Consider the following 27262-nt stretch of genomic DNA (forward strand, 5'->3'; position numbering starts at 1 on the left):
AATGGTATGGCAACGTCGCAAATGTATCTGTACACGACATTTGTGACACACACATTGTCGCGTTACGTGCTCTGCCAATGAATTGGTAGAGCACGCAACTGAGCAGCTGGAAGGATGAAGGGTGAAGAAATGAAAAGTAAAGACTCAGGGGTAGGTAACGTTTATTTTTCCAGGTATAAGTGGTGGGTCAATATGGCACGGCTGGGAACTTAAATTGTCCAACAACACCGGGAAGTTGTAGTAGCGTGGTAGCACGGTGCTCCGGGGTGCAGCGCCTGGGAAACGCGTTCCCACGCACAGGCGCGCGGCGTCAAGGAGGGCGCGATCAGGCGCGCGGCGTCAAGGAGGGCGCGCACAGGCGCGCGGCGTCGAGGAGGGCGCGCACAGGCGCGCGGCGTCGAAGAGGGCGCGAACAGGCGCGCGGCGTCAAGGAGGGCGCGCACAGGCGCGCGGCGTCGAGGAGGGCGCGCACAGGCGCGCGGCGTCGAGGAGGGCGCGCACAGGCACGCACAGGCGCGCGGCGTCGAAGAGGGCGCGAACGGGCGCGCGGCGTCAAGGAGGGCGCGCACAGGCGCGCGGCGTGAAGGAGGGCGCGCACAGGCGCGCGGCGTGAAGGTGGGTGCGCACAGGCGTTCAGCGAGGGTCACCAAATCAGAGGCTTGTAGTAGATTTGCGTTTGTAATTTATAGTGAAAGTATTTATATAGTAAGTTACGCCAGGAAGAGGAGGGTTTCTTGAAGGTGCGGGGCCTCACTTGGCCCCGCACGGACCCTTAATTTCGAAAATGCTCGGATGAGAGCTGACGAAGAACTCAACAGAATGACGGTTGTTCCGCTTTTATACCTGATTCTTTAGAACATCTAAAGAATCAGATTTACAAGATTTGAAATTTAAAAATAGTCGAGTACCAGTTATGATTTTACCAAAATTTTGAATAACCTTTGCCGAAAGTATACATACTAGTCTTTTTAGTGGTGAAATCCGAACAGTTGAAAGCCGATTGACGGGTTACGTCAATCATCTTACAAAATGTAAACAATGAAAGAATCCCGAAAAATACAGCGATAATATTAACAAAAATCCCCTAGATTTATATAAAATAGTTGGAAAACCCTAAAGGTATGTATTTAGGTGGCTTAGGGCCGCATTGCATATGAAAAGTTATAAAAATAATAGCCCAAAGTAAGCCAGGCAGAAGTCCCAGTCTTCCCATGCATCCTGAGGGTTGAAAAGGACTTTAAGAGTCTTATTAGAGTCTGTAAATTTCAGATACAATTCAAGAAGTATCATAATGTGATCGGAGCCATAATAAGCAAGTCAGAACGATCGGACTTGGAAAGCTAAATGAAAGAATTAGGATACAATAAACAGAGGAAGGAGGTCATTCCAAGGTAAATGCTACAACATACGTAAAATTGATGAAAATTTAACTATGATTTTTGCATAATTTCTGTATGAAACATTGTTTTCCTGTTAATTTCGCGCAAACGAATATGCGAAGGAAGATAAATGCGGAAATAAGTATTTATGTACTAATAGTGTGTAGTTACTTAATGAGCTTTGATTGAATTTTGTATGAAAATCGAACCACCTTAAGCAAAACAATTGGGTACTTTCTTACTAGTCAAATCAGCTTCTTTTTTAGAACTGTCAAAACGATTTACTAAATAAGTATGGATTTTATATGAACACGAGTATTAGTGACGTCATGGCCAAATACTCCTTGTACATATACCAATCTGATTTATTAAATAGAAATTGTGTTTTAAAATAACTGACAGGTGTCTATGTTTTTCTAATAATTAAGTATCTGGTGTATTATTTTGTGCATGCTGTGAAATAATTTATTTTAGGTAAGAAGACGAAGCATCCCAGTTTAAAATATTTTACAAAAATAACAAACAATCAAACATCTTAATATCAGCAAAGTTATTTAATGTCAACACGCATAATTATTTACCTAAATACTTTTCCCTATATAAACAGCCGCCGTATGTGATACTTGAATGACTTGCTCCCATTACTAACTAGTTCATCGAAGTGAGTAGGTATCGAGGAGCCAATGTTACTACTAAGGCAATGGGCATATTAATTAGATGGTAGGTATACACTTGCCGCTTTTTAGATAATTTATTAGAACAAGTTTTTTATCTTTAAAAAACTTGGTACAATCAGCAGCAAAATTAACGGATCAGACTAGGCGTAAAAAGTATCTAACTTTCTCTAATACCTTAAGAAAAATACATATACATGTGTCTATTTATATGTAAAGCAATTAGTCTGAGATAGATACTTTAGAATGCGAACTGTAGAGATATATCATATCTAATCTGGGGGCACGGCCGTGCCACCCCCAAGACGAGACAAAGGCCTTAAGATACTATTGATGCTAACTATAGGGGCGACCGAGGTGAGTTTTGACAGAGGAGAGTTGTGACATTGTCGATTTTTTGGATTCTAATGACTGTTAGCGAGCTCGCAACAGTGTGCGTTTGTTAGCTCGTAACTTGAACTAACAAACGCGCTCTATTGCGACCTTGTTAATAGATTCCATAAAATCAATGATGTCACAACTCTCCTCTGTCACAACTCACCTCGGTCTCCCCTACTACACACCAAAACTCTAAGGGCCACTTGCACCATCCCACTAACCCGGGTTAACCGAGTAAACCTGGAGATACCACGGTTGTCAGTACAATTTGACAATGGTTTAACCGGATAACCGGCTAACCCTGGGTTAGTGGGATGGTGCAAGTGGTGCTAATAAGTGACGCAGGCGAAACAGCCGCTGAGATGAAATGTATGCGCGATGACTTGTGGGCTAATTAACAACTAAGAACCAATTGGTTCCCACAAAAAATAAAAAAAATTGTATTAAATTTAAAAATAAGGAAAAGATAAGGAATAACGGCTTAGCGGCTTCTCTGCTAATCACGTTTTTATTTTCTGTTGATATTTTTCTGAATAATGGTAACATTCCATTTCTAACCGCAGCTGCACTACCGGTACTGAACGCGTCGCTGTCATTGTCAATTTCCATAGTAAAATTGACAGTAATGCAGCTGCGGTTAGAAATGGAATGTTACCATTAATTCTGAACACTTTTACGTAGTTATAAAGTAATTCTTCTGCAGACTGTAAGAAGTTTCATCTAATTGATAACTATTAATATTTAAAGTTAGTTAGTTGTGTATAAACCTTAATGAAGCAAGGCAAATGTCATTACCAAACCTGCCCAAGGCTGAGCGCCCCAGGAATGCTGGTGCACCTAAAGTCCGGTTTGAACACTCGTTGGCAACTTGGTACCTACTAAATGAGTGATGCAAAATCTTGCAATGGCAGGTCATACAACTTAATTTACGATTATAAACTTAACGATACGAATGGAATAGTAAAAAAATGTGGAATTCTATTTAGATGCCCAGTGAGTCCACACAGTAAAAATCGTAGAGAGCGGAATTCAAAGTGGGGTTATCTACTCAAAAATGCGCTTTTTCCCAATGATAAAACCTCGCTAGATGGATTTATCGCCCTCGAAAACCCCCATATAACAAATTTCATCGAAATCGTTAGAGCCGGTTTAGAGAACCACGAAATATATAAATATACATATAAATAAATAAATATACAAGAACTGCTCGTTTAGAAGTATAAGATTAGTTTCACGTCTATAATATATCTACATCGTGGTTTTTATGCCGGCCTCTGCTATTTAGTATATACAAGACTTTGTATAAATAGATAAGATACCTCTTAGAAGGAGATGAGATATTTTTTCTGTCCGTCTTTATAAAAATAACAATCTGGTACTTACTCGTAAAAAAACTCATGTTTCGATTCCCCGCTTACGAGTGTGTCATTTGTGAGGATTGGGTAGATGCACGATAGATGTACCTAAGTAATACTATAATCGATTTTTTTACGTAGGTATTACATACCTATATGACATATTTTTGGCTCTTGAAATTCGCTAAAAGTTAATTGGTAGTAGTGGATACAGAAGTTAAGTTTTTAACATTACCTTCGACCTCGCAGGTCCATCCTTCACATGCGAGTCAAACCAATTATTCCCAATATGAACTGGATGGTATTGAGCCGTGATGGATTCTGGACAGGCCGGCCTTTGCTGTTTTTGTCGAATGTGGATAACATTATTACTATAATTAAGATGCATCGGCAGAAGGACGAGTATGACCATCATTACCTATACCTTATAAAACAAAGTCCCTCGCCGCGTGTGTCTGTCTGTATATCTCATCAGCTCATCACGTTCACGATAAATTCAACAACTACTGAACGGATTTTCATGTGGTTTTCACCTATCAATAGAGTGATTCTTGAGGAATGTATTAGGTGAATAATTTGTTAGGGTCTTGTGTTATTCGTTCGAAGCCGGGGCGGGTCGCTAGTCTTTTTATAAATGGTAACTGGTTGGAAAAGTACTACAACTATGGTTCACAAGTTCAACTCGTAATTACATGTAACAGTAGGTAACACTCTTTGTTTTTGGCGTTGTCTGAGTTTACTCTCCCTTTTTACAAGCTTTTATTTCCTTTCACCTGACCGTTGTCTGTCTGTTTAGTCAGACCATAAAAAGTCTGCAGCGATTTTGATAGCCCACGCAGTACAAGTGTCATTTAAAGCGTCAAACTTCTATGAAATTATGACGTATACATAACACTTACACTGCGTGGGCTATCAAATCCGCTGCAGACTTTGTTTGGTGCAACTATAATCAAATCTTGCAAGTTAAATTTGATCCACTTCCCGGTTTCCGATTGAGCTGAAATCTTGCATGCATATATAAATCTATGGCAATGCAATATTATGGTACCATCGAGCTGATCTGATGAAGGAGACAGGAGGTGGACATAGGAACTCTGTGATGAAACAACGCAACCTAATTGTGTTAGGGGTTTTTAGAATTGTCTCGATGAGTATTAGTTGTCTGTCGTAAGAAAAGTACAGTCAGCGATAAAAGCTTGTAAAACTTATTTGAAAATATATTGCCTCAGAACTGCGACATTATTCGAGTTATTTTTGGACCATAACTAGTTGGAAGCTTTTGGAGAATAGTTGGGTGGTTTTACCTACTAGTTGTACCTACATCGTCAAAAAAAGTACCTACAGTATACATGAACGGCATCAGACATTTCCTAAGGCTCTGTAATCTTTATTACAAGGATGAATGAGAGCAGGCAATATAATGTAAATAAGAGCATGCCCAAATTCTTGGATCTTTAGATATCAACCAAAAAATTACTAGAATGAGAAAAATGGTCATAAATCATAGATACAACAATTACAATCATATAAGGCTTTAACTATGGCGTTTCTATGAGTACTTATCTACCTAAACACAGATTTATTATTATGTATTAATATTTTGATAATATGATCTTACTTTGATATTATAACAGCATTGCGCACTCACATACACACACATATTGGTGCTAGAGGCATGCACAGAGCTTTATATCAAATCATATACATATTAAAAATAGCTGAATGCACTCCGTGTTCCAGAGTCGTTGCTCCCGCGCACGCCGCGCATACAGATCGGCGGCCATATTGCCAGACCAGCAAACCGGGAGGCCAATTCAAAATTACATCGACTGATATCATTTTGATGTCATAAAATCATAATACGTTTGAATTGGCCTTTTGTAACTGTACTGTAAGGATTCTTAAATTATATAAGTTCTAAGGCCGCGGCCTGGATATCTAAGCTAGTAAATATTACGACTACTGACGCAGTGTTCATCACCTATGGGTATGACTACTACGAGCTTTGCGTCGGATGCAACTGCATATATTATTACACACATCTTTATTTCATTTGCATAAGACTCAATATGCTTTGGCGCCCAACTAAGTCTACCATACGAAAAGCAGATTAATTGACATCGACTTTAGACTTAATAGGCTTCAGATTAAGATTGTGTTTAAATTGCACATATTAAGGGTTTATTTTGATTTGAAAAATTATTTGGTAACGATTTTGAAACTTCTATCAGTAGAGTGAGAGTTGAAATTTGACTGCAGTTTTGTGATTTATTGTACAGATGCCTCTATTGTTGGTGAACAATGCAGGACGCCTACGAGCACTTTCTGTTTTAATCACGCCCTTGTATCGTCTGATTTTATTATCGTTATAAAATCACTTAACTCATTATGAATTCTTTGATTAGACACACTGCTAATAAGTAAGAATAACTGTCGATTTTCTCCTGTTTATTATACAGTTGGCTTCAGGAGTAGGTAACCTACCCCTGAAGCCAACTTAGGTAACCCGCCCATGTTCCCCCATAGTCCATAGAAGTCAACTATTTATCTGTGATGCGCACTGTTTTAAATCTTATTCTCTTTGAGCGTACTACGAGTACAATCCTTCACCTAAGCGCATTTTTAATCAACTTAAAAAAGGAGGAGGTTATATATTAAATAATCTGTAAATAGGCGTCCGCCGGACGTCGATCAAATCATAAGTTTAGCGAGCGTTCCAAAACAAATACATTATGTGTAATTATACAAATAGTAACAAGACGAGGCCACCGGATTATCGAATGCAGTTTTCACTGCAACTGGATTCATTGCCGGTGATATCATACCTAGATACCTACCGCTTCATTTCACCAACTGGTATCCAACTTACTTATCTACTTTAAAAATGATCCATAAATGGTGATAGTTACGTTCCAATTTTAATTGAGCAGCACGCGGATTTACCTACAATCTGGCTACGATAAACCGTCGATACTTACGCTGAAATTAGCCTTGAAGTGAACAGCGTACCTAACGCGTCACATATAACAGTTTTCACCTTTATTAGAAAGCAATAAGGTTTCCTTTTCATAAAGGGGTGCCCGTAATTAGGTCCTTAAGCACTTAGGTAAGTTAGCTAGGAAGACAATTGGTCAGCGGGTAAGAATGTAGTCAATTAGAGCATGAACCTAATGACATGACGTGGTTGACAATTAATTACGTCGCAGGGTGTTTAAATTTGCATGAGCACTTGCACAAGTTAGCTAAGCGTGTAGATACCTACTTCAGATGAAATCGCAAGTGACATTAAAGGACGGCACCTACAATCTACCAACTTAAATTTCAGCTTGACAGTAGACAACATGGAGTGAGAACATAACAGATACTTAATGGTAATTTTGGAAAATTTTAATGCCTTTTCAGATAACGATGCAAGTTATAATAATAGAAATTTACTTAGTCTATATATATGTCACATATCGAATAGGATATTCTCAAAGTTGCCTCATAGTGACAGTTCACAGTTCGTTGCTAGTTCAACAAGTAAAATTATGTAGGTACTGATAAAAAAATACAAGTACTGATGCTACATACTGTCCTTACTTACTGACCTGGAAATGTACAAAAAAAATATAAGGTGTCAATTAAACATTTTGCTTTAACATTTATGTAAGTATGTCGTCATATACTGCCACGGATATCTGCATAGTAAATAATCCGTGGAGCGTCCTACTGTCACACGTGTGCTGGTAACTGGTATAGGAGTTCCATACCTAAGTACTACGGTAAATCTGGGGCGCTCCACGGGACAAAGACAAAAAGAACAGAGCTTATAGGGATCCGAAGAATAAGGTAACTATAGGAGACATAAACGCTAAGGGTACCTATAAAAAATAATGTAACAAACAAACTGGTATTCCAATGTTGAATACGTTTAAAGATGTAAATGTAAGTCCTCAAAGCTCAATGATTTCATCTTTTGATCTTGCCTGACAATGAGAGGAGGATTGTAATGTAGGTAGTTTGTGCAACACCGCATTGTTACTCTGTGAGTCTAGCGAACGTAGGTACGCTTACTTTTGGCGCGAGTAAAATTATTTTACAGTGATTCATACACTTAGTTAGTAAGAAGGTTGCTTAGGTGGTATTGTAACATAAAACGTTTGATACCTTTGAGAGCAAAACCAGATAGCTGGATTTTTGTAAAAATTACTAAAAAACTTATAAATACCTACCTAGACAAACAAACGTCATCGTGAAAAATCCAAAACATGATACGACTAGAACTTGGTACGTACCTGGAACAGTTAGATTAGGTAATAAACTTAAACACGGGAATAGGGATTCAGACCTAGACGGAGGAGTCTGAGAAGTAAATAAGTACCTTTAACTTTTTTCCAGCACCAGTACGTTTACCTTATGCAGGGTCCACTCAGTTTTCCGTAAATGTGAGAACTAGCAATTTACAGTAAAAACGGTGACCGATGACTAATACTTTTATCATGAAGACGGATGCAATTCGCACTTCAAATTGCATTCTTGGGTGCGATTGTTCAAGCTACGGGACTTCCTCGTTGAAGCAATGCTGTCGCTATTTTTTTTTCTGTAATAAGGGATTTCGCTGTATCAGAGTGGGATAGCACCAGCATGGGATCCGAAAGTTCCGAAACTCTCTATGAATTCTATGATACTACTTATGTATACCTAACCTAAATTTACGTAATAATTTCCTAGCTTCTTATACTCCTATAAAACAAATGAAATGATTAATGAATGAATGATTGAATGAAATGTACTGGAATGGATGGACGTATTTATGATAAGAGTTCGTTCGATATACATCTCAGTCGATGCGACTTGATAAATCTAATCAATGAATACTTTTCCTGTAGGATCTAATCAACCAATCCCGTCGCAAGGATGCTAGTGGTTTTGTAACGCGAACATCTCCAAAAAGTTCCACAGTTAAAAACAATCATAACACCTCTACAGCTATCAACTTACGCAACGCTTACGCAAAGGTCTTCGCATACCGTCTAAGAGCTTTCTCGTCAAACATCGATCTGGGGTCATTCGAATTGCTTCAACCAGTATAAGTTGACTCTCAGATTAAGCATTCGTTTATGGAAAGATACACCGGTTAGCGGGAGAACTCACTTGCACTATCATGTGAATACACGACCAGCCCATCTAACATGGATGCGCTTTTCTCGTCTGTCATCATGTCTATCGCTTTCTAAATAGTATGTTGCGAGCGACATATGACGCGATAGACGATAAAACTGCAACCATCATATCCATCCAGATCGCGCATAGCACCCGAAGCCGCACGCTTTTGTTTCGAACGTTCCGCCATACTGATGGTGCCGTGAAATCGACATAGTATCTTTGTCAAACGACAAATCGTAAAATGGCTTAAGATTACAAGACCTACGAACGCATATGCCTTGTCGGTTTATGCTAGTATTATTGTTATGTTTGTGACGAATCACGAGAGACGTAACCGCGTTGCTTTACCGTTATAGATTGTTGTGTCTGACGAGGGTTTTGACTGGATTCAATGTTTGGTTTATCGGTATAATAGATATGAGGATATGACACACGACTGATAACAGTATGGTCATTGTCATGTTAAAACTCGCACAATGAGGTAATTTTTGCAAGCTTAACATAGAATTCATATGTTAGTCTTATTGTGTTAGTCTTAACGACTCACACATTTCAGGGGAACACATATTACACTATACACAGTACTGTTAATGCTAATATATTTGCTTAAGACTATAGGTGTGATAAGTCGTTTAATATTTGGCTAAATATATAATGAGTAAAACGAAACGAAGGAAAAAGCTTTAACCTCTAAAAATATATTTAGAATTAATAATTTACCCACGAGTATAATCTGTACAGCATATCGGGGCGCGTTGGGGGCTAGTCGCCCACGAAAGGTTTAAAAATAGAGCCCAATTCAAACAATGCTTATAAGAAGTCACAGCGATAGGTACGATACCGATCTATTAGTGTCAAAAGTGACGCTTAATGGTTGAAGAAATGTCACTTTATAACACGGATAGATCAGTGTCGTACTGTGACTTCTTATTTGAATCGGGCCGATAAGTAATAAGAATAATTGTGGTAATTGTAAGTAAGTACCTAATGTAAAGTATTCCATTTTGGTTATATGAGAAAACTAAGTTATTTAGCGCTTCAATATATGCATACAAGACAAACATTGCTTTTATTTCTGGTAAAAAAATACAGGAGCTATTACCTAATATTCTAAACGCCGCATTGTTCGATCAGACACCCACAGCATAATGACGAGACAATTATTCAAAGTAACCAGGGAAAGTGCTATATTTGCACATATCAGCTTGACGTAAAATATATATACTTACTGCATTAAAATCAAAATGGTTGCAAAATAATTGGAAGTCTGATATTCTCAAGGGAATCAAAATTCCTAGGGTACTTCGCGTTGACGTAGAACTAAAAATTTATGATTACCTACAGGTAAAAATATAAATTATAGAAATTTGTAAAAAATATAGAAATAAAATTAAAATCAGTTAAATTTGTACGGAACCCTCGGTGGGCGAGACCGACTTGCACTTGTCCGGTTTTAATAATTAGCACTACTTTGCACGAACACGTTTAGGTGCATTACCCTTAAAAGGGTTTGTTTTCGCTGTTTTGAACGGAAGTAAGTGATCGGACAACAGATTGGAATTCGAGGCGAGCGATTAAGTCGACCACAGATAAATAGCAACCAGCTCAAATCTGTACGTACTTTACGTGACGTAGGCACGACAGAAGACAGAATGCTAATGTGATAGCACAGAATAAATAATAGTACTAGGTAGTCTAGCCACTCACATGCTTGATATTTACCATTTACCTCTACCTATTATTAGCTAGTTTGTTACTGCACGACACCTTGCACTTTGAGACTATGCGCTGAAACTTGGCACAGTTGATTGTTAGCTGGTCTTGAGCAGAGACAGACCGGGAGCCGTCGAAAGCCACGTCTCATTTAGTGGGGGGGAGGGGGGAAGTTCGACGCCGCCGCGCTTCACTTCGAGCAACATTTCTCTAAAACTATCCCTCTTAGGGCATGTGATATATCATTTTCGGATAAATTAAAGATGAGAAATCTAGTTTTGGAACTAAAACAATGCACTATCTAACAAAAAAAAAGCGTAAAGTAGAAAAGACTAAAAAACGTATTTGTGATTTGCGATAGGAAATTTTATGCTAATTATTCATGTATAAATATATTTTTTGCTATTGGCCATCCTTTACGAGTTATTTACGAAGACTAAAATAGGGGACCTTAGTATTTATTTTCTCCCCTCAATATTTTTTTTAATATTTATCTTAGCGAAAAAAAGTAGCGCTTACTTTATAAGAAATCTGAAACAGATTATTTACGTAAAAGACTATTTTTTGCTGTGGGCTGTCACCATACAACGTTGTGCACTGTCAAACTAGCTATATTATAATAAAATAAGGGTGACAGCTGGTAGCTACAGTTACCAAAAGTGCATGTGAGTGGCTAATTACAGTGGATTCACTCTCTAACAAAACGCGTTTGTTACGATTCGGACAGATATGACCGCTAAGTGGCGACAGCGCCACGTGCGGCTTATGGCTAGCCACCAAAATTGGTGTGGGTCGGATGTACTTGTAGTTAGGTACCTCTTCCAAAGCGACGAAATCGCAGGTGAGCCACGCCTGGTGATAGTTCGAAAAACATAAGTCATGGAGATACGGCAATACTCGATAAGTCGAGCAAAATAAGATAAAATTTTCGACCCGTTAAGACACAATTCACATTACCATAAAATCTGTTCTCTTTGTAGGTACTACCTAGTATTTATGATCTCGACTGAGCTAACCTTTAGAACCGATTTCTCGCAAAAACTACCAAAATGCTTTGGAGGAGATTTGCCTAAGACATGTTTAGTTTTCTCCTTCCGTTTAGTCTTTCCCTTAAAGTTACTACGGGAGGACTGAGTAGTGTCTTTTTTGTCACTTACATTTTTATATACACCATGGACAAAAACTAGTAGAGATGAATTTTTTGGCGTTTTCAAAATATTCCTACTATCGAGGTTCTACCGTAAGACAGCAGCAGAGTGATGCAATACGTATTGGAATTCAGAGGGGCTGGTGGGTCGCACTACATAACGCTTCGAGCGACAACATCAGATCCACGGAAATCTACGAAAGTTTTCGAGTATCTCTCGAATTTTCGTGAATGATAAATAACAAAAATATGGTTGTCTGTAAAGTCGGTTTACGGACGATAATTTTGCGTGATAGCGTCATAAGAAAACGTGGCCGTAACATTACCACGTTAGTTCCGTCCACAACGTTACCATGGAGATATGTCCACAACGTGACACTTTTTCGTGCATGCTACCGGTGTTCATCAATTTATAAGACGTTATCACGTCAAAAAGGTTACATACGGACGGTAAATGCAGTCATCAATGATGCTTCAAAGGTCCGTTGTCGCTTGGACTATTGATACCCGAGAAGTACTATCTACTGTACCTCTATGTACATGCTATCCGTAGCTTATTAGAGTCCAGGGTACCATTCTGTCAAACTCCTAACATTACCGATCATGTATCGTCAAAACTTTCAACCTTTATTTATCAATAGCAAAATTGGAATACGTAGACCGTTAGTAAATAATAAAAACAAAGTTCGAATTTTTGTAGTTAATTAAAACTGTCTTTGTCATCCATTCGTATGTAGATTAAAGGAAAACCATCTAGTTAAAGAATAATTGAATTGGTTTCATGGTATGTATACCTAAAAATAATCTTGCGTATACTAAAGTAAGTAAATATTTACTGATCACTTTTAAGGTTATTGCTAGAAAGTTAACAGTTCAAATGCTACGTAGGTATATAGAGGTCGGTGACCGAGTCACAAGTTAAATGTGTCTTCACTTCGTACATAACGCGTTGCAGTAACTATAATTGTATTTACTTCTGTAACCCTAGAGTAAATTTCATTCGATAGCGCCACGTGATGTACGCTTGTGTCATTTTGTATGGGACTTTGCGTTTCCAAAACGTCCCGCATGGCGCGCTGTTAAAAATCCCATACAAAACAAGACTTCAAGCAAACGCGAATTCTCGTCACGCGAAATTTACACTAGGGGTACAGACAGTGAAGTTAAACATTTAACTTCAATTAACTACATACCTGAAATGTGTAGGTAATGGCAACTTTTCTAACAACTCAATTCGCGTGGCAATAATGGTTTAATAATGACAGCTTGTTTTTTTTCATGATACTATAATTGCTTTTATTTTCAATTGGCTAAGTTGTTCACGATGGCAAATTTTTTTTTGTAGTAACGTCGTTACATCTTTTTTTTTACCTCAGTCAAACTTCACACACATCATTAATCATTTGCTAGCACATAAAAAATGTATAATATTTTATTTATTTTTATTTCAATTTTCTTATTTGAGGCTTAAGGATTCTTATTCGCAGCTAATGTCCATTTAAAACACTACATTCAGTCTTCAGTCTTGAGTCTTGTTTTAATTTATCACCACTCGTTGCGAATTCCGTACTTTCCAAACGTGTATCGTAAATAACGATTTCAGATTTTATTAACTTTCCGATGTGTACAGGAAAGCCGCGAATGAGTTAAGCTGACCTACAATGAAATGTATATGACCTTTACCTAAGTCCTCTAACAACCGTAAGTGACATTCAAAAAACTGTTTACCGTGTGTTACGCGCCCTTTAACGAATTTTTCACCACACCAGCTCGGAAGGTATCGTCTTGGGTCGTCCCATTCGTTTTTCGTCAAGTTCTTAAATTAGTCCTATTCTGCTTTCGTCACTCATTGTACATTCGTTACAATCGTCGGTGGCTTTCAATGTAGAATGAGTGACGAAAGCAGAATAGGACTAATTTAAGAACTTGGCGAAAAACGAATGGGACGACCCAAGACGATACCGCTCGGAAAGGCTTACTTTGCACTTCAAAAACTGATAGCAAAGATGCATTTTATTCACATGTGAGGCAAAGTAATCAAATGCAAATTTTGTGTTATTTTCTTATGTTTGCTGGTAGAATTGACTTTTAAATGATGATTTTGGATCATAAATATTTAATAACATTCATTTGAATTTTATTTGGTTTGATTTTGTTTTATATTTTACATTTAATATTTGCTTCGGGTTGGTGTAGAGAAAAATTTTGTGCTTCACTCGGGGGAAAATTTTGTTTAACGCTCGTGCTTTGAAACCCTCGCAACGCTCAAGATTCCATTTTTCGAACCACTCGCTACGCTCGTGGTTCAATTTTGGAATCTTTTGCTTGCTCGGATATGAATATTAGCACGAGCGGTTAAAAAACAACTTTGCCCCCGAGTGAAACAAATAACTGTTCCAATGTCAACCTACGGCGGATGTGTGCGGTTGGACATAAATAATAATATGCCGTCTGACATTTTGAAAGCTAATTAATGAGAAAACGAATCTATTTATACTAGCTATAATTATCATAACCTCACCTTGCAAATCTAGACTACAAGATTAAGAATAAATTAAACTATTGATATTTAGAGCAGAGATGATTAACCTTAAATTAAAAAGTAAAAAGTCAGATTCATCTCGACCCTGACTTTTAATAGCTGGCGGAAAGATCATTATGATTATTACACAGTTTTATAAGCATAATATCATCATTAATATAATATATGTTTACTAGACTACATACCTACAGAATATTGTTAACTGGATATGGATATATTTCTGAATGTGCATTATGCTGGCGCTTGAGATCTGTGGGCCTAGCCAAAATGACAATCGCCAAACGAAAAGAAAAAAAATCGGCCAAGTGCGAGCTGGACTCGCGTTCCTAGGGTTCCGTATATTAAGTCCGACTCACGCATGACTGCACATTACTAATCCCCCAAAATTGACCCCCATGTTTAAAATTCATCTATTTACGTTACATGTCCGTCTTTGGGTCACTAATTGTGTATGTGCACCAAATTTCACCTTTATTGGTCCCCAGTACTTTTGGAGAAAATGGGCTGTGACAGACGGACAGTCAGAAAGACGCACGAGTGATCCTATAAGGGTTACATTTTTTCCTTTTGAGGTTACGGAACCCTTAAAATGTATCGGAATGAGAGGTGCTACAAAAAGTCACGTGACTCTATCTATAACTCTTCCTTCCTTTTTCACAGTCGTTCAAAAATTATACATGGAAAGTAAAGCATAATCTATGTTAAGTCGTATGCTAATTTTATCTCTAGCATTCGAATAAAATTGCGAGGATAGCAGCTCAAGAATCGCAAATTGATGGGCGCCGAAAGTTCAAAAGCATAGGTCATGCCTCGACATTTAATTATCTAATCATGTCTTTGGTATTTGTATTAGACACGCTATATTATTTTTTGTGTTGCGAAAGGCAGACGTTCGGCATAAGTAATGCCGCAGTCATTATAATCTTGGGTATTTGACACATTTCTCAAAATTTCATTACATCGTACGTACATATGTATATAACGCACTCAATGAATACGTTACATAATGAACGAATAAATATATTTCGTTTTAGATCTTGTTAGGACAGCGAGCAAAACGAATTTGACTAATAAGTTGGTAAGATGATAATGTATGATAAGATGATGATAGTAGTTAACCTTTACAATTTGGACTTAACTAGGTAGGTCGCATCTGTGTACCTGAAGCGGTTTTGAAAAACGCGCCTATTTGGGCTGATCTTACACTCTTCGTAAACGTTTCATAATTTTCACAAAGCACGTGCAGAAGCAGCATTGCTATGCTAATGGTAAAGGTGACAGTCCATTTCCATCGACAACTGTACTACTGTTGCGACGTTACTGTCATTTTACTAATGGTAACATTCCATTTCTAACCGCAACTGCACTATCAGTACTGAACGCGTCGCTGTCATTGTCAATTTCCATAGTAAAATGAACAGTAATGCAGCTGTCGTTGGAAATGGACTGTGCAGCTGCGGTCTTTAATGGAATGTTACCTTAAAATTGCGGCGCTCCTGCGTGCGATGTTACTGTCAACTGTCTTGATATTATACGTTACTTACGTGACTGGTTGAGAATGATGGAAGAAGGTGAGATCACCTAGCAGTTAAAGTTGCAACAGTACTGCAGTTGTTATCCGAATACTACTATTATGACGTACTCTTAAACGTAACAGCTTATAATATAATAATAGGTCAGCATTACGAATCGCCTCACACTCGCTTCCGTTAGATCGGACACTATTGCCCATCGGGACTGCACAGTGGGTCGCGTAACCGGGCCAAGCCGAGTATGGCCCGTGGCATATTTTGGTGCAACTATCCAGTTCAATTGTTTCGATTTCCGCCGAGAAGAACAGGCGTTTGGCTTTCTGCCCTACTAATCAAGCTGACCGACAATTTTATCTATCTATCCTCATATTTTCTACCTAGTTAATACTTGAGTATAAGAAAAAAATACGTTCAAGTAATTTATATTTTTGTACAACGCTATTACTGGCCTAAATTCGATAGGTAGTTCGCTCTTTGTTTTGCACAAGGGAGCAAAGTTGGTGTTGATGCGATTTCTTGTCCCGAATAAACCATAGATTCTCTAACAAAGTTAGATGCGTAGTTAGAACTTCGTAAAATCTTGAGAGTATCTGAAGGCTGGAAAGGCAAAGGGTGCGATCAACTTTACATTAAAACATCATCAACACCCGCCCGGACACGGCCCGGTTTAGCGTCAGTCATCCTTAATACCACTATTCTTAATACTGCATCATGAGTGACTCCTAATACTATGATGCAATATAAAATAAAAAAACCCGTTGAAGAAACACACTTCTTATGCGTGAACTCCAGCGCCGTAAGGACCTTTTACCGATGCACATAAGAAATACAATTCGCATCGGTGACACAATAGGATAGGTTTCGAGAAATAGACCTCGCCGGCGTGTGAGCAGCCTTTTAAACAGTTTGCCAATAAAGCGCAATCATGCAGGTGCAGTGCAGGGACCGTGTTTCGAAATTAAAATACAATAATAACTAGGTAATTGTCAGGGCGCCGATTTTTGAATTTCAACTGCTCAATTTTGTTTTCCCTTTAATAGTAATATATCCACTACTAGACATTTAAATTATTTTAAGAGAATTGTAAACGACTGGTGAATATCACTATATTCCCAATTTCCATCGCTCGTATTCCAAAAATAGCATTTCGCCGTTTTCTACAGATTTTCGAGTGCTCGAAATTCCAAAATCGGCCCCCAGGTTATAAAACTGAAAACTTACCGCAGGGCGCACCTAGGTTTATTGAGCGTTAAACTATCGCACTAGGCCCATCGGCATCGGGGTCTAAACCCATAGTAATAATTATAGCAACAACACAAGACTTTTATCGCCAATTGTACCTATACATACATATGCAGATATGCTGGGTGCGCTCAAGCCTATATTAGGTTGCTCCTCAGTGAGATCGAGATATGATAGAGTGGAGAGAAGACTCTGTGCAAGAGCAATTTTGGTAGGAATGTGTAGAATTAAGTTCCGCAATCTCCTTAGTGAGCTATATTTTTTATTTTTTCATTTAGATGTTCTATAAATAAATCACCAACGAAAACATGCGAGTAAAGAATGACTCACGCTAGAGCGAGCGGGCCGGGCCGGGGCTTCGAGCGCTTCGTTTCCTATAGGAAGCACCACGTGGTCACCGATGAGCCGACATAGAAAATTACATGTTGGACGCCTCGGCCCGAACAGGCGAACATGGCCCGGTCTAACGTGAGTCATCCTTAGATCTGGAGATCGTTGGCATAAAAGTGATGATAATGAAAGTTTAGTAGTAATCGAATGAATGAAAATAAAAAATAACAAAAGAGACAACACGCTTCCTTGGGGAATGCCGGCCAACGTGTTGCACCAAGAAGAAAGGAAATCATCCACCTTTATACGCTGTCGAGAGGCTGCCGACGACCAACTAAGTATCTACGAAAACATCCGACTATATACCGCGGGAGGTTATATATTTCTTAATAGGTAATGAATTATTTTTTAGTATTATTGACTACGAATAGGTTTGCTGCAACTCAATCAATTAGCAATCATCTTACTGCAATTAAGTATTAATTTAGTGTATTCTTCATTGCAATAAATCATTGAAGTTGAATAGCAACGTCCGTTGTGTAAATCCGCAGACATGCAATTTAACTTTACACTCGAAAAGAGTCGAATCAGATAAGTACTTCGATTCGATGTGTCAATAATTTCGGTAACAAACTGGATCTATATGCAATCTCATAGTCACTGTATATGGAATCTGTTTATATTGCTCTTGACTTGATTCGGCTGAGGGAAACGGTAATTTATGTGATTTAAACAGAGCAAAAGAAACGATTAATATTGATGTAGAAGTTACCTACTTAAGTACTGGTTATTTTGATTTTAAATAAAACTTTTATGGTGATCATGGTTTTTTCTGCGGTACAATGCCAATCTTGAATAGTGAACCTCCATTAGTTTTAAACGTTTTACGCCGTTTAAAGTTCGTAATAATATCCTGATTATCTTAAAAAGCATTACACAAATCAGTTATTATTATACCTATAGGTACCTTACATGATAATACTATAACTTATTCTGTGACCTTAATACGCCATTATACAAATGCAGCCATATAAGTATTAAATGCCATCAAACCACCTCCGATTAGCTAACTGCCCAAAGCCTTTGTGAAATTTGGGACGAATTTTTGAATATTTATGTACTGTTCAAGGTCCTGCATAGATTTATATTCGAGTCGACGTGTGGCAAATAATGGTATTCCTCGTACATCATATATTATGTAAATGTCATTACGAAAAAGCGGGCGCGTCGCGAATCGGTTTGACGAAGTTACGGTATACTTATAACGGTTTTCAGACAATATCCTTAAAACACTTATTACCTAGACATGTTTTATAACGGTAGCACGTTATATTCAATACCTATGCGCAGAAAAGTTCGCTTAACGATGATTCTGTCAAAATGAGAATAAACTTATTATTTTACTGTAAAATTATTTAGTTTGATTATTACGAGTACGTAAGGAACAATAAATTGAACTTCATTAATAAAACTTGGTTATCTTACACATTATTTCCAAGAACCGATTAAACAAAAACTATTCTAGTATAAGAACTTCATAACAAGCTTATTAATTTGCATAAGTCCGGTGTTTTTAATCAAATAGATGTTGAGTTACTTTTTTCATTCCAAATCATACGATACTCGCATATTTGAAGATATATTATGCACCTACAGATGTAGTAGTAGTATTATAGGAGTATCTCTCGGAAACGTCCGTATTTGTCATGCTACTTCAGTCAACCTCAATAGTTTTTGCACCGAGACTGACTGAAATAGCAAGATACATTCGTACGTTTCCGTGAAAATACGATATAATTATGCACTACATCTGTAGTACTTAGTTATGTTAATCGATGCAGTGGGCCCGATTCGGATTTTGAAATAGACATCTATTAGACATCACCAAGATACGATAACGATATGTTTAAGATCTACCGTGCCCAATTTGACATTTGCGAGATTCTGGGGATAGTCTTGAACGATTTTCACAGTATATGAGTTAGAGATCCAATTCACATCTAATAGATATCTCTATCTAACGTAAAAGTGACATTGGTTGCCCGAATTGCGCTGCAAAAGAGAACTAGTTGATATCTAAACTATAACGTATCTAGAATGGATCTAGTATATATCGTCTCTTGTGAATATCTTGAAGTTCGAATACGGCAGTGTGTGCTAAACCAAAGAAGTCGCCTCCGTGGTTTGTTTGTTTTTAATTACGTCGTCTCTACGCTTGGCAAAGTAGATCATGAACGGTCACTACCGTGTACAGCGGTTTGATCATGAACGATTACATTTTGTAGACTTGTTTGAAGGTCAGACCAAAGGATCGAGCGGAGCGTTCGAGACTCGTCCGATATTTCTATACCTACTCTATTCCAGATAGGATTAGAGGGAAAATGGTTCTATTTACGGCAATATTTGCATTACAATCTTACGGCGCGATTCGGGAAATTAATTAGAGATTAACTACGAGTAGATACGATATAGTGAAGATAATATAACTATTTCATATCTAGTTAATTGCTAATTCATTTCCCGAATCACCTTTTGCCGTAGAACGTCACATATCTTTACTAATTCATTTCCCGAATCGAGCCGTTTATACCTTTAATCTAGCAATTCTCATATACCGGGTGTGGCCTGTAATATGAGCAAAAAATTAAACTGTAGGCTGTACTCTTCATACTGACCAACGTTTGTTCAGCGACTTTTAAAAATAACTTGTGGTTTGATTTTTAATACACTTTAAAGTTTATTCTAAGACGCGATGTATTGCGAATTTTGTTATGTTTAAGGAGTGACAAGCAACGTCATTCACAATGATATGGCATGGCGATGGCGTCCATTGAAAATTATATTTAGTTTGTATGAAAAATAGCGAGTCTAAATACTTCATAATTTTTAAAAGTTGTTGAACAAAAGTGTCACCGTTTGAGGAGTACAATCTATGTTTTAATTATTTGCTCGTATTACAGGCCACACCCGGTATATTTCGGGGATCTTGGAAACGTTTTCGTTGAAATTTGCCGATAAATCGATCTAGCTAGGTCTTATATATTATATAAATAGTTATTAAAAGATGTATGTATACTTATCGCTATTCTACTTTGTGCTGTAATTAATGCTTATTGCCCTTATATAGGGTGGTTGACTGTCAAGTCAAATCAAGTTCTCTTTTTTTTTGCGACGTGTCGGAACGGTTAGCGACTATGGAGTGTATATGAACGCACACACGACACGATGTCACGTTAAAATTACATTCTCCTTGTATATCTCGTTAATTAAATATATTACATATATTCTATATTTTATATACAGTCAACAACCCTATCGGACTTTAACCTTATAATGTAAGCTGTAACCTTTTTTGTTTTCTCTTTGTTCGATTTGTTGCTGTAAGTTTTGTTGCGACAATAAATGACTTTTTATTTATTTTTATTTTTATCTCTGGGAAAACGCGCATTTTTGAGTGTTTATATGTTTTCCGGGCAAAGCTCGATCTCCCAGATATTTTGTTTTACATGCATTGATTATAAGCAATTTGCCGCATCAAATAATAAATCCGGTACTCTAGTTTGACATAATTGGATCTAAATTCATCTCAGAGGAATCACAAAACAATTTGCGGCGTTAAAATTAAACGTTATCTCAGATATTCTTGTTAAAATTCGCGGAAAAGCTCCGGAGGTACGTAACTAACAACTGTTTATTTATTTACGATGTTTTTCCTTATAGCTTTTTTAGGGTTCCGAGGTCAATTAGTTTAAATCTGATGCCCGTGATGTTGATTTTTTCATGGTTGATTGTGCTCGTACTTCGTGATTCTTTTCCTTAGAGAAAATTGCAAAATGTGGAACCAATAAATGCAAATCGACAGCCGAGAATCTAAATGGTGACATTAACACAAAAAACTTGTCTATGTACATTAATATACCTACCTAATACCAGCTAATACGGTCGAATTCAAAATTTTAATACAAACTAATTTTGTATTTTCAGTCTAGGATTTTAATCTGTACATATTGATTCATTAGATTTGGATCAACCATTGATAATGACATACAATTAATTTATTAAAGAAAAGATTAGTACTTAAATGAAAAAATCACGACTACCTACTGATTTACCGCTACCTATAAAATATTACCCTTAAAAAATAAACAGACAAGACGCGGTACGAAAACTCTTAACTAATTAATATATGTAGTCATTTTATATTTATTCATGTTGGTAAATACATTCTTTGATAAGTAACGCAGTTTATCACTTGACTTATTCATAATCTTTGGATAAGTTTATCACCAGAATCTCCCTTTATACAGAGTGATTCAGGAGACGTGAGCAGGACTTACACTGCGCATTTCGTAAATTATAAGCAACTGTTTCGTATCAGTATTAGTGGGGTTAACGTTAATTTTCTAGTCGTGTTGAAAAAAAAAGTTATTAATTTATTTACGACATGCATGGTCACCCTAAATTTAGAATACTAAACTACCGATATTCTGTGTCTAATTAAATGTCATCACTGTCATCACGGTCTGGTTACTTTTGAAAACTCGTATCTCACTCAAGTTGACAGTTTATTTTCTTCGTAATCAAAATGCTGTCATTACGGTTAAAGAGGTTTTATGTTTATTAATTAGGTCTTGTAGGGTGACCATGATTGTACAGAATTGAATTTGCCCTCACCAAAAAGTAAAAAAATAGGAAAAAGTGTGGTTGTTTCACCTAAATACGACGGTGATCGATCAATTATCAGTTACTGAGTGTGCAGGATTAGTCCTGCTCACGTCTCATGAATCACCCTGTATAAGGATTTATTCATAAAACTAGTTTCCAGTAGAAACATGAAGCACTACGAATTAAAATTCTTTATATACTCTAAAATCTTAGGAAATTCAAATTTCCAAACATCCTTTCCCCACAAATGATTATTATGACTCCACGTTTTATTAGGGATAATAACATTTTCTACTAAATTTGGTAGTTTTGAAGCCAGTTCATTTACGTCCTCCAACGGTGAAAGAAAATCATTTTGTCCTGTCATCAAGAGCACTGGTGATGTCACTTTGGACAAATCATATTCAGGTGGCCGAGGTGTGCCGTATCTTTCGGTGTTCCCTGGCGTTCCTTCATCGTATCGCTGGAACTTTTGCGAGGCTATCAGCTGTCCTAAATGCGCCAGACTTTTAGTCGATACTCCTGAGAAGAGATGACCTCCTGCAACGGACAATGTTCTTGACGATATAGTACCGCTTATGTATCCTGTAGTGACATAGAGGCCAGTCCCACAAATGGCATCAGGAGCAAAACGGCAGGAGTATTCCATGATGGCGTGGGCTAACTGGTGCTTGGCTAGGACCTCACTAAGGCCGGCTTTGTCAAAAGCATCCCATAAACTATGCACAGAAGGTGCTAGCAACTTTAATATTGGTATGCCGAAGTTTTTCAAGAATACAACAGGAGCTAGATGCACTGAGAGCTGTATCTTGGCATTGTAATCTGGTTTTAGAGAGGCCATCGAGAAGAAATCCGTAGTTCCTTGGGAATGTCCGATATAGTTCACTTTCGGCCGACCAGTACTTTTCATTACGTAGTCTATGACGGCCGGGAGATCGTACAAACCATGTTCGTCAAACGAGTAGTTCCAATATTCGGGGTCTTTGTTTGGATCAAAAGTTAGATGGTTCCTCGAGTAAACGTTGCCTCTATGGTTAGCGGCCCACACGTCGTAACAATTCTCAGTCAAAATATAACCTAATCCATTCTGCGGTCCGGCTAGAATGAACACGTCTGAGCTGTCGAAGATGCCGTGAAGCAATATTATTGGATATCCGGTAACGTTTCGACATTTTGGCGAAATTCTGAATACGGTCAGAATGTACCCGTCTTCGGTGACGACGCGGTGTTCCTCTGTTGCGTATTTGTATTTGTTGGCTAATTCTGTAAAATTCAGATAAATGTCTTCATCAAATCTCAGCGATTTCTTCAACGACCGCGCGTCCGGTATAGCAAAGTTTAACAATCCAGGTACTTCAGACGTCCCAGTTCCACAACTCACAATTACAACGTGTAACAAATAAATAACTGATAATATTATTTTTTCCATCTGATGAGACACGAATTACTAGTATAGAGGTTCTACTCAAACAAAGTTGGTTCACGCCTATCAATCCGGTTTTATAACATCAGTCCGACCTCAAACTAAGGTCTCAAAACATCCCTGAAAACTCGAATATAAATAAAATACACTAATGATTCATAAGTGGCTTATGGTAAATTGTTGAATTAAAAAACTGTTTACAAAATAAATATTCACTAATACGAAGGCGCAGCGCATCAAACCTGTCAATATTACATAACCAGCTTCTTTCAATGACGATTTGTTGCAGTAATACTATCGTCAATAAGAATTTAAAACTTTTGTCCCAGTGTAAGGTCTTCCTTCCCTGTTTCTTTATATTTAGGTACCTATCAAAATACTACATAAATACTTAGTTAAACTAAATAAAATACACAAGAAATATATAAAAAAAAATCTTTATTCTTATAAGAATTTGTACAACATAGCTATAATTTATTCCTTGGCCCACCTACCAATTTATGTTATTAAATGTGTCTTTTCATATCTCGGCACCTTTGGGGGCCGTACAGGGGCCATACGGGGGCAAAAGCCAACAGCAAAGAGGCCCTTTAAGATAAATAAATCTAAAAATAAGCGATACACGTTGCGGATATAAAAATAAAAACCGACGATTACGTTGACAGCGCTATAATAAAACGAATCATTATTCATAGAAAATCTGTGAGTTTTGCTTCAAGCTTGAAGCAAAAAATGAAATGTTAACACGTTTCATTTGTTTATATTTATTAAGAGTAGATAAAACGTTAAGATTAACAGCAACTGTGTAACAGTTTTAAATTCTCTTCTATCCGATACAACTACTTAGTGGGTCTTTAATATAGGTAGGTATCCAACAACACTTTAATTAGCTATATTAGTGTTTAAAAACCAGAACTATTAAGGAAATTGAAACTTGAATGGAAGTATTTGGCAACGTCTGGAATTTGTTGGTCACGACTACAATCACTGATTGCAGCTTTATTACATTAGCTACTAACTTGAGTCTATTAGTGATTTTTAACATTAACTAATGTTACCTAATGTTTTATGGATTGAATGATGGCTTGCTAACTTGCCACGCAGTGGGGTGCGGCCCTCTAAAATTCCACTTACCCAAAATAAACAAAAGTGATACATTTCAAATAAAGGAAAAGCGGAAAAACTCGCTGTCTTGGGTGAGACTTGAACTCTTGAATCCGGGATACCGCCCCGCCGCTCTACAAACGGACCCTGACGCTTCCCTAAGGCGCATATGAGGGATATAGTGGAAATATTCGCTGTCAGCGGGCAACTCTAAACAAGTACATAGCTTAATTGGTAGAGCGGCGGACTGGTATCCCTGAGTCAAGAAGACGAATTTTCTTTCTACAGAAGTCTCATTAATCCTCCGTGCGTTTCGCGTGGCCCTCTTTCCTGCTTTTGTCTTTCCATTTCGCCCTATCCTGGACATCGGTTTCCGTTTCCGCTAACCCACAGCCACCGCTGCCTTGGTTTGCCCCTCCTGTTTATGCCTGGTAAGGCAAAGGCTAATTGGGAGTTATGAGTTCTAATAACTATTAAAAAATAAAAAGTAATTTGCGGAAACCGCATGCAAGTTGCATCTCACCCGGCGCAGTAACAATTACTCAAGCGTTACGGCGATTGTTAGTGATTGATTTGACCTCCAAATGTCTGATGTGACGGGCACTTAAGCATTGGATTGAGTTAACGAGATGCAATGATTGGTGTCATGGGGGATTAGGTAGCAAGGAAGATATGGTACTTAGTATTATGAATTATGATGTAGCCAAGAAAAAAGTTCAAAAGCATTTTAATTATGAATGTTTATTAAAATTTTGAATCTCGGCACACCAAACACCGGACATCCCCACTGCTAACAGAATAAAAATATTTTTAGGCAATATAGGGTGTAACCATTTATGTACATAATTAAATATACAGAGGTACTACAATACAAATACTAAACTAGCCAAAAACTAAAATACTAGGCCCTTGAGGCATTGTACCAAGGATGCTGGCGGCATTTCCAGGTATCACAATGCTGATACGTTTTGTTGTGCGAGTAAGCCGCCATCCAGCTCTTCGGTTACCAGATGCGTTAACCAGACGCTTCGCGATATAGGTATACCGGGTGTGGCCTGTAACACGAGCAAATAATTAAAACATAGATTGTACTCCTCAAACGGTGACACTTTTGTTCAACAACTTTATAAAATTATGAAGTATTTAGACTCCCTATTATTCATAAAAAATAAATATTATCTTCAATGGATGCCATCGCCACGCCATATCATTGTGATTGACGTTGCTTGTCATGCCTTAAACATAACAAAATTCGCAATACATTGCGTCTTAGAATAAACTTTAAAGTGTATTAAAAATCAAACCACAAGTTATTTTTTAAAGGCGCTGACCAAATATTGGTTAGTATGAGGAGTACAGACTACAGTTTTATTTTTTGCTCATGTTACAGGCCACACCCGGTATAATTGTGTGCACGAAAAACAGCACAAATGGTAATACTTGTACATGTTTACACGGCCGGCCGGCCAACAAAAATGGCCTTATCGACCTTATAGAAAAAACTTCTTCGAGATCGGTTATCAAGGAGTTATTCATGTGAAGACCGTCGTTGCATTTCGAGCGCCTGTGCCACCTTGAATAATAAATAACTAGTACCGTTCCGAAGCGATATTAGGCGCATTGATTTGAATTTAATTTATTTAATACCGAAATCATTTCACGGCACAGACCACAGTTTAATTTAAATTATGTTTCCGTTGAAATATTCGCATTCAAAGGCGTATTGTTTTATTGGTCACGGCGAGACAGCGAAGAAGCGTTATAATTTATAATTTTATAATTAGCGGACCAAATTGTCGGATTCAGGAAGCTTATAAATTAAAAATTGTTGTAACGTTAAGAATGTAGGAGTGGGATTTTTCTTTAAGGACCAGAATTATTTATTGATTATATTTTATGAAATATATTTAGAAATTAGGTTATAAGGATGACTCGCGTTAGACCGGACTGTGGCCGGGCCGGAGCTTCTAGAGCTTCGTTTTCTGTGAAAAGCACCACGTGATCATCGAGTAGCCGTCATAGAAAATAACATGTCGGTCGCCTCGGTCCGGGCACGGCCCGGTCTAGCGTGAGTCAGCATATAAGATACCTACCCCACCCCTAACTTTGAAGCCCCTAGTGCTTCCCAGTAGCCTGCTACAATGAGGTACACATTAACATCTAAATTAGAATTTACTTCCTATTCGATAATATTATCAACTTTAGTATTGTATGCTTTACCGACGCTGTTTATCTAGGAAGAAACCTTTCCACGCCCTTTCATAATAAATGCGCATAACTCATTTGCCCTTGTCACATAGAAGTCGGAAAGAAACTACAAATTTCCATTTCAGTAAGTATTACTCCTACTAGATCACATTATTAACCCGCCGAACGACCACCATACAACCAATTAATATAAAGACATTTGCTGCCATGGGAATTGACAATCAGTGTGTCTGAGTATATTTTAAGAGGGTCAGTAAGGGTAGCTATTAATACAGTTATTAAATCAAAAAATAATTATTTTATTACATAAATTGGTATTATATATTAAATACTTACTTATATATTTTGCTGAATAAAGGAGCGCATTCATTATAGCAATGAATATTTGTATGTAATTGAAATTATAAGTTATGAATCAGCAA

The 27262-nt window shown here is 37.6% G+C and overlaps 1 protein-coding gene and 1 long non-coding RNA gene across 2 annotated transcripts in view; both read right to left on the reverse strand.

Moving 5' to 3' along the window:
* LOC134678651 (uncharacterized) overlaps window positions 1–27262 on the reverse strand; it is a 205425-nt gene that overhangs the window by 32562 nt on the left and 145601 nt on the right. The gene's annotated exons all lie outside the window — the stretch shown is intronic.
* Window positions 22259–23725, reverse strand: LOC134678584 (lipase 1-like). The gene has a single exon (XM_063537209.1). It carries the CDS (start codon window positions 23532–23534, stop codon window positions 22281–22283), a length of 1254 nt encoding a protein of 417 aa, XP_063393279.1. The 5' UTR covers window positions 23535–23725; the 3' UTR covers window positions 22259–22280.

Source organism: Cydia fagiglandana, chromosome Z, assembly GCF_963556715.1.
Source record: "Cydia fagiglandana chromosome Z, ilCydFagi1.1, whole genome shotgun sequence".
Taxonomy (NCBI): domain Eukaryota; kingdom Metazoa; phylum Arthropoda; class Insecta; order Lepidoptera; family Tortricidae; genus Cydia; species Cydia fagiglandana.